General features: G+C 39.4%; 1 protein-coding gene across 5 annotated transcripts in view; it reads right to left on the bottom strand.

The window, feature by feature from the left end:
• PTK2 (protein tyrosine kinase 2) overlaps positions 1 to 12,322 on the bottom strand; it is a 245,096-nt gene that overhangs the window by 63,810 nt on the left and 168,964 nt on the right. For 3 of the 5 annotated variants that reach the window (XM_068396090.1, XM_068396091.1, XM_068396088.1), the window contains 2 exons: positions 3,555 to 3,638; positions 2,330 to 2,347 (listed from right to left, as the gene is read on the bottom strand). The exons of 1 other annotated variant lie outside the window; for it this stretch is intronic. In XM_068396090.1, coding sequence (XP_068252191.1) covers positions 2,330 to 2,347; positions 3,555 to 3,638 — 102 coding nt within the window. The remainder of the gene's footprint in view (positions 1 to 2,329; positions 2,348 to 3,554; positions 3,639 to 12,322) is intronic. One more of the 5 variants, XM_068396089.1, reaches the window with a different exon arrangement.

Genomic DNA, 12,322 nt, shown 5'->3' on the forward strand with positions numbered 1-12,322 from the left:
ATGTTTTTGTAGAAAATAAGCCCCAGTTTGATCTAAAAAATAAGCATCCATTCAAAAGAAATCATTAGCGTGACACCAATGTGATGGGGATAAATCACTCTGCTTCCTTGGAATATTGTGGTAAGATGTTTTTAACTTTTGTTGTGTGGTATATATCAACTATTGTTACAAGCTAGTATTTGAGGATACCAGAAAGTTCTTAAATCTATGTAAAAAAAGGACTGAATGAAAGATATTATAAACATATTTGAGAAGAATTTTAAAAGTTTGGAAACTAGAACTGGTGCCAGACTGATCTTTAAAAAAATCAGAACATTTGTCACACTAGATTATGGAACAGTGTTCACAAAATGTGATAAATGGCTTGGCTTGTTCATCCCTCTATTTTAAATTAATGACATTAATTCATAATAAAAGCATTATCAGAACACTGCAGAGCACTTCACATGGTTTTGATACATTGCCCAAAACCGTCCTGAAACTAAAAGGGTCTTCAGTAGCCAATCCAAATAAATTAAATGTATGCAATTAACTAAACAAATACTTCTTGTTACACATTTAACACTCTGGAGAGGAATATATAATAAGAATTCAGAAAATAATTCCTATACATGTCTGGCATTGTTTCTGGGAATTAGAGGAAAATTCAATCAAGGCATTAACACTGATGTGCTCAAAGTGTTCTGCAACAAAGACAACTGATCCCCCTCACGTGCAATCTTTACCCCACAATTAGAGTCATGTACTATGTGACTACTACCAAGTCTGCTAAGACTATAATGATGTCTGCTAAGAGATATTCCAGCACCTACGTGGAGTCTAAAGCAAAACTCAGCCAGGCAAGGCTCTCCAGGCTGCTTTACAAAGAATGTGTTACAGCAGTCTCAAGAGCTAAACACTCACAACAAAGCAGCCATTCCAGGAAATGTTCTATCTTCAAGGCCCTTGATAAGTCTAGAAAAACTAAGATTTAAAAATAGGGCTCACAACTGCTGTGCTCTTGCACATTTTAAAACCAGCACTGAACCTTTTCACCTGTTGGACAACCCCAGACTCTTCTAGATGGACAAATTAATAGGTCGCTTTTGGACAAAGACAGTGTTGGTGGTACAGATGAATGAGCCAATTTGAGCTTTACTAAATCTGAATGCATTTATTAAACAGTAGCAAAAAAAACATCCTAGGATATTAAATCCATAATAGCTAATCCATGATCTTAACCACCTGTTTGAAAATTCCCTTCTCATGATTTTTTCCCATTTATCAGAGCCTGTAATTTATAAAAGAAAACAAACACCAATAAAAATCTATGTAGGGTTAGTATCTGAAATACAATTTCTGAATTTATGACAGAAGAAATGTCCTTTGAGTTTTTAATGTTTAAGAAAAGAAACAAAATTGGGGTAGTATTCTTTGATTTATATCTGACGGAGAGAAAGGAGATGAGAAGTTATACACCCCCTTTACATTTTACTGAAAGGCCACAAGACGTTATCTCTATTTCTTCCTATCGTCTTCCTTTGTGTACTGCTTTTTATGCCCTTGTAGTACCTCCTACTTATAAGAACCATACACCATCAGTAGTAGCAGGTTGACTTTTTCCCCAATATCTGATGGAATCCTTTAGAAAAAAAGGTAAAAATCTCTTTAGAAAAAAAAAAAACAAACCCAAATTGTTTTCAGAGGATAGCAAGGCAATATTTTCTAGAAAAAAAGACTTATAAAGTCTGGAGAAGTTAAATATTTTGTAGTGAGTTTCAAAGTTTTGAAGAAAAATAATAAAATCTGTCTTTAAAATTAGCAGTTTCAGTAGTTGAAACCTGATTAATATTTCATGTATTCAATCTACTTTAATCTATCTTGTACAGCTTCTTTTTAGGCAAGGAGCAGTAGCGGACTACAGAGCACTTTGATGCTACCATGCCTGTAAATCATCACTTAGTAGACTCATTTCTCACATGTTACATCCATTGATCTCACCTACTGACCAAAAAAATTCTGACATACAACCGTCTCAATCAAACTGAATGGACACTCTTGCAAACCTCTAAACCTCCTCTGCATCATGCCAGAAGCCTCATTGCAAACGCATGCACTACCACGTCCCTGCGTGTTCGAAATGGTTTTTCCTTTTGCAATCCCAGTTTAGCAGAAAGTGTTAGTTGCACAGCCTGTAAAGTACAATATTTATTGGCTAATGTCCAAAGCAGACTGCTTTTTAACACTAAAATCTGTATAAAGTTTATTACTGAAATGTGCATTAAGTGGTATATGGATATAAGAGTTGCATATTGCACGTTAGTAACACACAGACTAGAAAACATATTACCGTCCCCACTAATTTCATCTGCAGATCCAGGTGGCATGCAAGGAAAGAGAAAAACAGGGGGAGAGAGAAGGGACAGAGAAGGGGGAGGGGAAAATATACTATTAAATTCATGAGTAATCCAAAAGTATTCAGACTGCAGTTATATTATATACCTGACTCAAGAGAAACCAGAAAAGTAGTAGAATTTAAGACTTCTCACCTAAACAAAGATATGTTCTGAGAAGCTTGTATGATGAAACAGAGTTAATGACTTTCAAACACAAATTTACACAAAAATTAAATTTGGGAGTGGAACTATTTTAATGCATTGTTAAGAAATGCCAATTTCTGGTTTAAGTCAACACTTCACTACAAACTAGATCTCCTACAGCCAGGTGAGTCAGTTCAATTTGACTTTTCACACACGCTTATGACTTTGGATAACTAGAGCTGGTGTTCACACTTTCAAAGGAAACACACTCCTGTGCTATCACTTGGACATGAGTACGAAATGGAACCATCTAAGTATTAATTATACTGAGCATATTGCAGTTATACAAAGCTGAAATTTAAACAAGTGGCAAAAGGAGCAACTCTACTGGGATGCTGTTCAACTGAGCACCATATTCCGCATTTATGGTAGCAGCCCTATTCCACACCAACACACCCACAGCAGAAGCTGATGCACTTGAGACATTATTTATAAATAAAAGGAAAATGAGCATTAATGCTGTAAAAGTAATGCACCTATTACTCCAATTCTTCTTACCCCTAACAAAGCCAAACTGGTCCAGACCAAATGCTGAACCAGTATGCAGCCAAAAGCATCACTGTATTCAATATTTAATTCAAAGTGGTCTTAGCTGATGCTTATTGTTGCTATTCTATTTCATCCATAAGCATGCTGTTATCAGGGGTCCAAGAATGAAGTAAAAATATATTAACCAAAAATCCCATGGGTATAACAGGGGCTGCATAGCTCTACAAATCAAATTATTAACATGTTTGTCATTGTAGAATAGGATGCTTAAAAACTAAGTGCCCCATAAAAATGGGGACCAGCAAGTTTGTGACACTCCATGAAAATCCAATTCAACAGGAGGAAAGGGGTAGCCGAAATTTAATGAAATTATTCTTGGAACTCTGTTTACCTCAGGCTAAAGTAGTAAAAAAAACCCCAGTAACTGCATTAGTATATTCAGCTTTTGGGTTAATAAGGCAGCCTATACAAAGAGCAGTGCAGTACCCTTAGGCGGCGGCTCATGGGAACAGAAGACGAAAGGCAGAAAGCGTCTAGCTTTCTTTACTTTATGCTGACAGTGATTGACTCCTTTACAAAGAGGCAAGAAAAGGAAAGAGAAAAACAGAAACAAATTATTTGGAAATAAAAGAAAAGAGACTGGAGAGAACATCTACAATGAAAGAACATAAAAGTAAAGGTTTACATTACAATTCTGTACACGCAAATGGATATCTGATATTTTCCTTCAAATTCCTTTCTACAGCAAAGTTATTTCAATTTTTAGACGTGAGACTAGAACCGATTAAAAAGTCAGGTTTTGCCAACTATATATACACAATCCATTGACAACACAAAGAACATTGTCTATCCCAGACATGTTAACCTCCTTTTGCAAGCTCCCCATCTAAGTTCTGCTAGACTGTGCTACAGCTAAATTCTGATTTAAGTGGCTGTCACCAGATTTAAACACGGACGTATAGACTTTCTGGACCCTTAGAAGAACTTAAACCAAATATTTCACATAGCAGGGTTACATAGAACAAGGAAAAACATGGTTTCTCTGTCTCACTGAAATACAACACTGACATAATTTATGATCTGAAATCTGCCACTGGAGTTTTATCCCCAGTGCAGACTGGGGAGGAGAGAGATTTTTGAGTAGGAGAAAATACAAAGAAGCCACAACTGATTTCACAAGGTGAGAAAGAAGGACACAAGACGACACTAAGAACCTGAGGATAGCTGCTCCTTTTATTTCTCTCGTTATCTGTTCGCTCCTCTCTGCTTTTCTTTTTTCCCTCTGTCCTCTATCTCAGGAAATGCGAGAGGTGGTTTAAAAAGCCAATCAACTAAAAACCCACATCTTCTTGCTGGTAGTCCTTCACAGCCACAACTCAATAGGTCCAGCCACCCTGAGTGATACAGGCTGGAGGTACAGGTGCTAAAAGAGAAGCCCAGTACCACAGAAGCAGCGTACTGGCACGGAATATTAGTCAGTGGTGGGAGGAGTGGAAAAGGAGAATTACCTCGTAATAAAAATAACTCTACACTTTTCATGGATTTTGGAAACCTATGAACCATCGAAGTAGCTATACTTACACAAAAGCACCATCTTATACACAGCTGTGCAGTTCTTAGTGGCCAGATTTTGAGGGATAATGTGCAGATTTTTTTTTTAAAGGTGTATTAAGTGTCTTTAATCCCTGTCCAATCTGGAGGCTGTATGTTGAATTCCATGCATGCAAATCTAACGGGTAACGCACTACTATGTACAACCCATGCTTTGCTAAGGTGGTAATTTTAATCCAAAGTTAAAACAAGTGGGTGAGATTTATCACTAAACAACAAATAATATAAAAACTGCTGGATGATTAAACAGAAACACTCATCAATTGTGAAAATTTACGTCACTGAAAATGACAGAACATTAATCAGATTCAACACTAAAAACTAAAAGAGGTGCAAGGAGAGAACAAAATTATTGAGTAACTTAGTGTATCGGTATTTCCGTATACATCACGTTACTGCACTCCTAGGGACTTACCTTCCTAACATCACATAGCACAATTTTCAGCACTACCATTCTAACACAAACCTGAGGTAACATTCATACAAAGCTTTATAGTATGAAAGAAAAGGAAAAAATACTACTGCTATTTTAAGAGACTGCTGAAAAGGTACTGAAAGGAGAATAAAGGAATCTGATACTCCGGACCGAAACAGAAGAACAGGTATAGAGTCACTGGGAGCAACGCAAGCTATCTAAGAGGGAAGAGATGTTTCAACTCTTGACCTGCCTGCTCAGGCTACAAAGCTAATTTAAGCTTGAAATGCTGAAATGCTGCTCGCTCTTAGATTGACACATGGGTAGCAGAAGCTGACTGAAACCTGACTAGCCTAATTTCATACGAAGGGCATATCAAAATGACAAAGGTGGTTTTAATTCATCATGTACATGTCCTGAAGCCCTGTGATACACTGTCATAGAATCACAGAATCATAGAATGGTTTGGGTTGGAAGGGACCTTAAAGATCATCTACTTCCAACCCCCCTGCCATGGGCAAGGACACCTTCCACTAGACCAGGTTGCTCAAAGCGTCATCCAACCTGGCCCTGAACACTGCCAGGGAGGGGGCAGCCACAGCTTCTCTGGGCAACCTGGACCAGTGTCTCACCACCCTCACAGAAAAGAATTTCTTCCTAATATCTCATCGAAATCTCCCCTCTTTCAGTTTAAAACCGTTCCCCCTCGTCCTGTCACTACTTGCCTTTGTAAAAAGCCCCTCTCCTGCTTTCCTGTAGCCCCTTCAGGTACTGGAAGGCTGCTAGAGGGTCTCCTCGGAGCCTCCTCTTCTCCAGGTTGAACAACCACAACTCTCTCAGCCTCTCTTCATAGCAGAGGTGCTCCAGCCCTCTGATCATCTTCTTGCCCTCCTCTGGACTCGCTCCAACAGCTCCATGTCCTTCTTATGTTGGAGCCCCCAGAGCTGGACGCAGCACTGCAGGTGGGGTCTCAAGAGAGCGGAGTAGAGGGGAAGAATCACCTCCCTCGACCTGCTGGCCACGCTGCTTTTGATGCAGCCCAGGATACGGTTGGCCTTCTGGGCTGCAAGCGCACATTGCCGGCTCATCCAACTCATCTTCTGTATTTCAAACTTTGCCTTTAGGATTTATTGTGTAAAGTTTGTTCAACTGTTCTGCCCGACTAAATGGAAGACTGCTTTGTCTTAAAACTTACCACACCTTCAAGTCTAGCGACAAAAGAAAGTTTATTTAGGTAAAGAGTTGATTCTAAGTTAAAAAAAAAAAAAAAAAGACATTCCAACACTTTTTCAGGAGCTTAGAGAGTAGCTTTCACCATTTTACACCAGCTGCCAGCCAGGATATCACTGGCATCTACTTAAATGCCCATAAATCTCAGAAATGCCGCTGAAGACTTCACTGGACTTCTTTTTTTATTTAGTTCCTCTTGTGAATACGAAGTAGTCACTAAAATTACTGCTTATAAATAGAACCAATCACTTGCTATGCAACAGACTACGTTAGAAAGGAAATGACCAGGCTAGAGGGCAGTTACTACTGGAGCTCCTCATTAGGACTGTATGAGTAGCTAGTAACTCCCTTCGTGAACTTGGAGACTAACAACTTGCTCAAGGTTTGTAAAATTAATCCGCAATAAACCTTAAGGCTTCAATGCCTCCCAGTCCTGTGACCATATAGCAGAGCTACAGCTGTACAGAGCCTTCATATTCCTTTAATTACTTAATAATTTGAATGTATAACTATGTAATTTCTGCTAAGACTGTTAGTCTTTCTTTTCAGAAGAAGTGAGCTGTAGAGTACGACATAACTGAGCTAGCAGACACAGTCATAAGCACTCAAGATACAATTTTTCATCTTAAAAATCTACTTATACTTTTCAGCACTGTCTTTTTGGAGTGACTTGATAAAATGAACATTAAAAAAAACCAATTTTACAACCTCAAGCAAAGAACATCTTTTTTCCCCTACCAATGAATTTAAATGGAACTAGGAAATACAAGTCCGACACAAGAAACCCTTTCAGAGTTGAGCACAGGACAGACCTTCATTCTGAGCACAGGGATCACAGAAACAGAGCACACACTGTGCTTTGCAAGCAGAAGTGATTCAATAAAATCTTATTTGTCTTTCCATCTTTGCTCATAGCTTTGCTTGTGATCAGCCCTCGTCATTCACACATACATTCGGGTCCTTTCGTACCTTAACGATCATCTAGTTCCAATCCCCTGCCATGGGCAGGGACACCTTCCACTAGACCACTTCCACTTGCTCAAAGCCTCGTCCAACCTGGCCTTGAACACTGCTAGGGAGGGGGCAGCCACAGCTTCTCTGGGCAACCTGGGCCAGTGTCTCACCACCCTCACAGCAAAGAATTTCTTCCTAATATCTCATCTAAATCTGCCCTCTTTCAGTTTAAAACCATTCCCCCTCGTCCTGTCACTACTTGCCCTTGTAAAAAGTCCCTCTCCTGCTTTCCTGTAGGACCCCTTCAGGTACTGGAAGGTGCTAGAAGGTCTCCCCGGAGCCTTCTCTTCTCCAGGCTGAACAGTCACAACTCTCTCAGCCTGTCTTCACAGGAGAGGTGCTCCAGCCCTCTCATCATCTTCGTGGCCCTCCTCTGGACTCACTCCAACAGCTCCATGTCCTTCTTCTGTTGGGGGCCCCAGAGCTGGATGCAGTACTCCAGGTGGGGTCTCATGAGAGCGGAGTAGAGGGGCAGAATCCCCTCCCTCAACCTGCTGGCCACGCTGCTTTTGATGCAGCCCAGGATACGGTTGGCTTTCTGGGCTGCAAGCGCACATTGCCGGCTCATGGTGAGCTTCTCGTCAACCATCACCCCCAAGTCCTTCTCCTCAGGGCTGCTCTCAAGTCATTCTCCCCCCAGCCTGTATTTGTGCTTGGGATTGCCCCGACCCATGTGCAGGACCTTGCACTTGGCCTTGTTGAACTTCATGCAGTTCGCACAGGCCTACCTTTGAACCAAGATCAACCCTGAGGCAGGCCCTAAAACCCCCCTTCAGGCACATGCCTTGTGCTGGCTCCTGCAGAACAGCTCATCTTCTTCCTTACTGTCATCTTTCCAGTTACAGCTCCTGCCTCACAAACACATTATTTTACTCAGCAGTACCTGAATCGCAAATGCCAAGAGTGACTGCTTAGAATCACAAAATCATTCAGGTTGGCAAAGACCCTTGAGATCATCGAGTCCAACCATAAACCTAACACTGCCAAGAACCTAACGCTGCCAAGACTTGTTCAATACTTCGCTTGTTCAATACTCCCTGCAACAAGTGGGACTGAAATTTCATATTCCGTAGCACTGCATGTAAAGTAACATTTGAGCCATGATTAAAAAAAATTATGTCCACAGAATTCTCTAGTGCAAAGGAGGCAAGGGAATTAAAAGCATATTTTTTCTTCCTAGTCATATTTATATAAGTGAGGTGGGGCAGGAGAAACCAAAGAACTCTGTGTCAGACAGAATTTATCTAAAAAGGGAGCAAGCCAACTAAGGCTTTATTGATTTCATTTTATGAAGAACTTTTTATAATACATAATTGACTAGGTAAATTATTATTTTTGGAAATATGCATATATCAGGTAATACATGCATCACCTTACTAAGGCTAAGGTTTGCTACTTCAAAACAAACTGCTGGCCAAAATAAGTTCCTGTAGACTGGAGCAGAGCATTTTAACAAGGTGACTCCAAGCAAACCAGCAGGAAAACTAGTCAATAAAATCACAGTAAACTGGTATGCTGCTTCTTACAAGTTTGATACATTATTTGCACAGAGCAAATAGTTTAGCCTTACTGTTTCCTGAGTGTACACTCTTGGCTACATACAAAGAAGTCTTTTTTAATGTAAAGACAGAAGTAGAGAGGGAAGGAGATAAAAGCTGGAACTATCTATTAGCTAAACCACTCATTGCTTCTGGTGAATCACAGTAACTTAAACCACAACATCAGGTGTATACTGATGAAAACTAAAATCCAAATCATTTAATTGGGCTGCTTCTTTATATTTATTTATAATCCTGAACACATAAGCAAATGTAGAATTTGAGGGATAAAATTATTACTATGCTTTAAAAAAAGGGGGAAATCTGGCAGGCATCTTGGGCACAGTGAAAGACAGTGCCCACTGCAAGGAACATACAATCTGAGGAAGCAAGGCAGACAAATAATGCCAGAAGGAACAGGAACAGAAGCATGCAGTAAGAGGTGTGTGGTGAAACCTGGCTCAGTGACACACAGCCATAAGAGAACACTTCTGGGCTCCCAGGTCCAGCAATCTGCTGCTTTGGATTCCTGAAACCAACTTCACCCTTCACTAGTTTGAAAAGGCCTTTATTTAAAGCAAAAAAAAAAAAAAAAGTATTTAAAAACCTTCTATCTTTGTATGCGTTGGAATATTGAAACACTTGGAAAGAACAAGTTTTCATTTCACTAGACTAGAAATATTTCAAGGTATGTTAATAAATATTTCAAGAAGAAAGACAGAGTGTCTTTCATTAACAGGCTCATTTTTAAACCTACAAAACTTCAGACAAATACCTGAAGTTTTAGACCACCAAACCATGTTCCACACTGGTTTTCGGGTATTGCTGGTTTCCCCAAAGTGTGGTGGGGAACTCATGGTGAAACTTTCCTTTAGAACTAAGGGTATTAATACTATAAATATGTCTGACTGCTTAATTTTCCTGCTGAATATGTGTCTCAGATTTTTGCTACTCAGCTTCAGCACTGGAAGAGGTTTAAACAAAGGGTAGCCATCTCATTGAAAACAAACAGCGGAGTTAATTTATGATTTAAACCATCAAAGGCATGAAGGACATTACAGCTGTCAGTAAGTTATAAAAGCTCATCTTATTTGAAGCCTTTAGCAATAAGTCATTTAAATGTCACCAAAGAAAAGCTCTTATTCCGCAAACCGAGACAGCATCACCCACAGCTGGCTTTGCACTGGATGCTGTCAGCTGTCAGACTCTGCCGACCTGTAACTCTTGGGTTAACTGAACATTATGTACATCTGTTGCCTTCGCTGTTCCACACTGATGGATCGGTTACATGTGACAACAGGAGTGACACTTCTTCACATCTACATGGATTACTTCATTTATAACAAGTTGATTCCTTTGGGGACTCAGAGGTTCCTACAGAAAGCACCTCCCGAGGAAAAACCCGTATCTCACAACTTCATCTCAACAATCTGTCTGTGGTTTAAATTTAATATACTGACATCCATGCCACACTCGATACATTTCAGTTTGGGGGCAAAAACTCCAAACCAATAACAACAACAAAGTACATTAGTGTTCTATGTAACCTTATTAAAAAGGTTAGAGAATGAACCCTTGAGAATGAATAAGAAATGCAATGGCTTGAATCATTCTACTATTATGTCAGTGTTTCCAGTGGTTTGTAACACAGTATAAAAACACAGTATAAAAAACAAGAATCAATCACAATGATTTCATTGTGGAAAGATACAAAACCTTACTACAATACAAGAAAAACACCTAATTGGTTTTGATTTTGGTATTGGAAAGAAAGGAAGGGGCATTTGCTGGTTTGATTGTTTTGCTTATGGCATCAGGAGCCAGCTTCGTGCCTTACAGCTTCCTTGATGTTCACTTGACCAACCAGCTCATCTCCAGTGCTGCTACTTCTGTTTCCTCTGTGGTGCTAAGGCAAAGTTCTCCTTTGCCCATCATTCACCTTCATGTGACGCCCTAAACTCCACAGTTATGTGGTATTACAACTAAATTTACCATTTATATCAAAACACTACTTCAGAAGAGTAGAGAAGCAGCAAGTTTGTGCTCTGAGACACAACACTACTTCAGATAAAATGCATAAAGCACAGGATACTCAATTTGCAAAGTCAAAGTGACAGCAGCAAGATCATGAAGTAAGCATTTATTACTGCTTTTAATAGTAAAAGTGTATCAGCATTCTTAGAAAAACTGAAAAGAGTGAAAATTTGGGGTGGCATGGGAGTATGTCTGTTTTGTCCTGAATATTAGCTTTTTATTGTGTGAGTGAAGTGATTAAAAAGCACAGCACTAATCACTTAAGAAATTTCAGCTTTTTCTAACAGCTAAAATCAACCAGACAGGTAAGAATAAAGAGAGAACATGCTGACCATGCTTCATGCTTATCTACCTTATCTACCTTGCTTGCTTGATCAGTACCAAAGGAGGAAGAGCTGCCATCTGACTCTGAGAGGTAACAGTAACTGATGAAGCTCTATTACACCTCTGCAGCTTGATACACATTTTAATGCCAGACCCTCTCACCTATTTTCTTGCACAAAGTCTGTCTACTTGGGCTTCCTATGCCAAGGGGCGAATCTCAAACATCTTTTAAAAAAAAAAAGTAAGGGTGGGGAAAGGAATCTGAAAAGTAGGAAATTAATCAAACATCTACATATCTTTCCTCCTTCTTGTACGAAATACATCATTTGTTTTGAATATGTGCCACTAAGAGCTCACATAAATGTTAAAGTGGGGCTGCAGCATCCCTATAAGTCAGGGGTGGGCACTTCACTGGGTCACAATATCGGTTCCTGAAGGTTGTGGCCGAATACTAGAAATCTATAGGAACATATAATAATATTAATACACTTTTGCACTGAAAAATCTCCTGAATAAATATTATGTATGAGGCTTTAGAAATGTATTTCCTACTAAGACACTGAATCAATCCCTCAAAAGTATGTTTTTAGATTCTGTAAAACATTCTCTCTCAAGTATTAAAACTTAAAAAAATACACAGTAACTAACAGAAATCTTAGAAGCCTATAAGCTATACAAACATGTATTACCTCACATGCTCACCCTTCAATTAACTTGTGATTTAATAATAGCAAAAATTAAGTGTTTTGATCTAAACAGCAGCTACAGAAAAACAGCTATTAAGTTTCTTCTTTCTGAAAAGCCATGATTAATATTTAATTGCCTATTTTCACTTTTCAAAGCTGCCCCTTCCTAATTAACACATACTCAGGTAATTGAAGTTCTAGCCCACAACATTCTACTTCACTACAAAGCTAAATGAAAATATTGACAAGCAGCCTTGCTTTGAAGTACTCTGGCCCTATGTTACTGCGTGGATATGGCTGTTCTCGCAAGCGCCGCTACGCAGGAGAGCTGTAGAAAGTTTCTCTTTAGTAACTGCACTACAGAGGCAGCACAGCTACAGTCTTGGGAAAGTTAACAGCCAC

Source organism: Nyctibius grandis, chromosome 3 (genome assembly GCF_013368605.1).
Source record: "Nyctibius grandis isolate bNycGra1 chromosome 3, bNycGra1.pri, whole genome shotgun sequence".
Classification (NCBI taxonomy): Eukaryota; Metazoa; Chordata; class Aves; order Nyctibiiformes; family Nyctibiidae; genus Nyctibius; species Nyctibius grandis.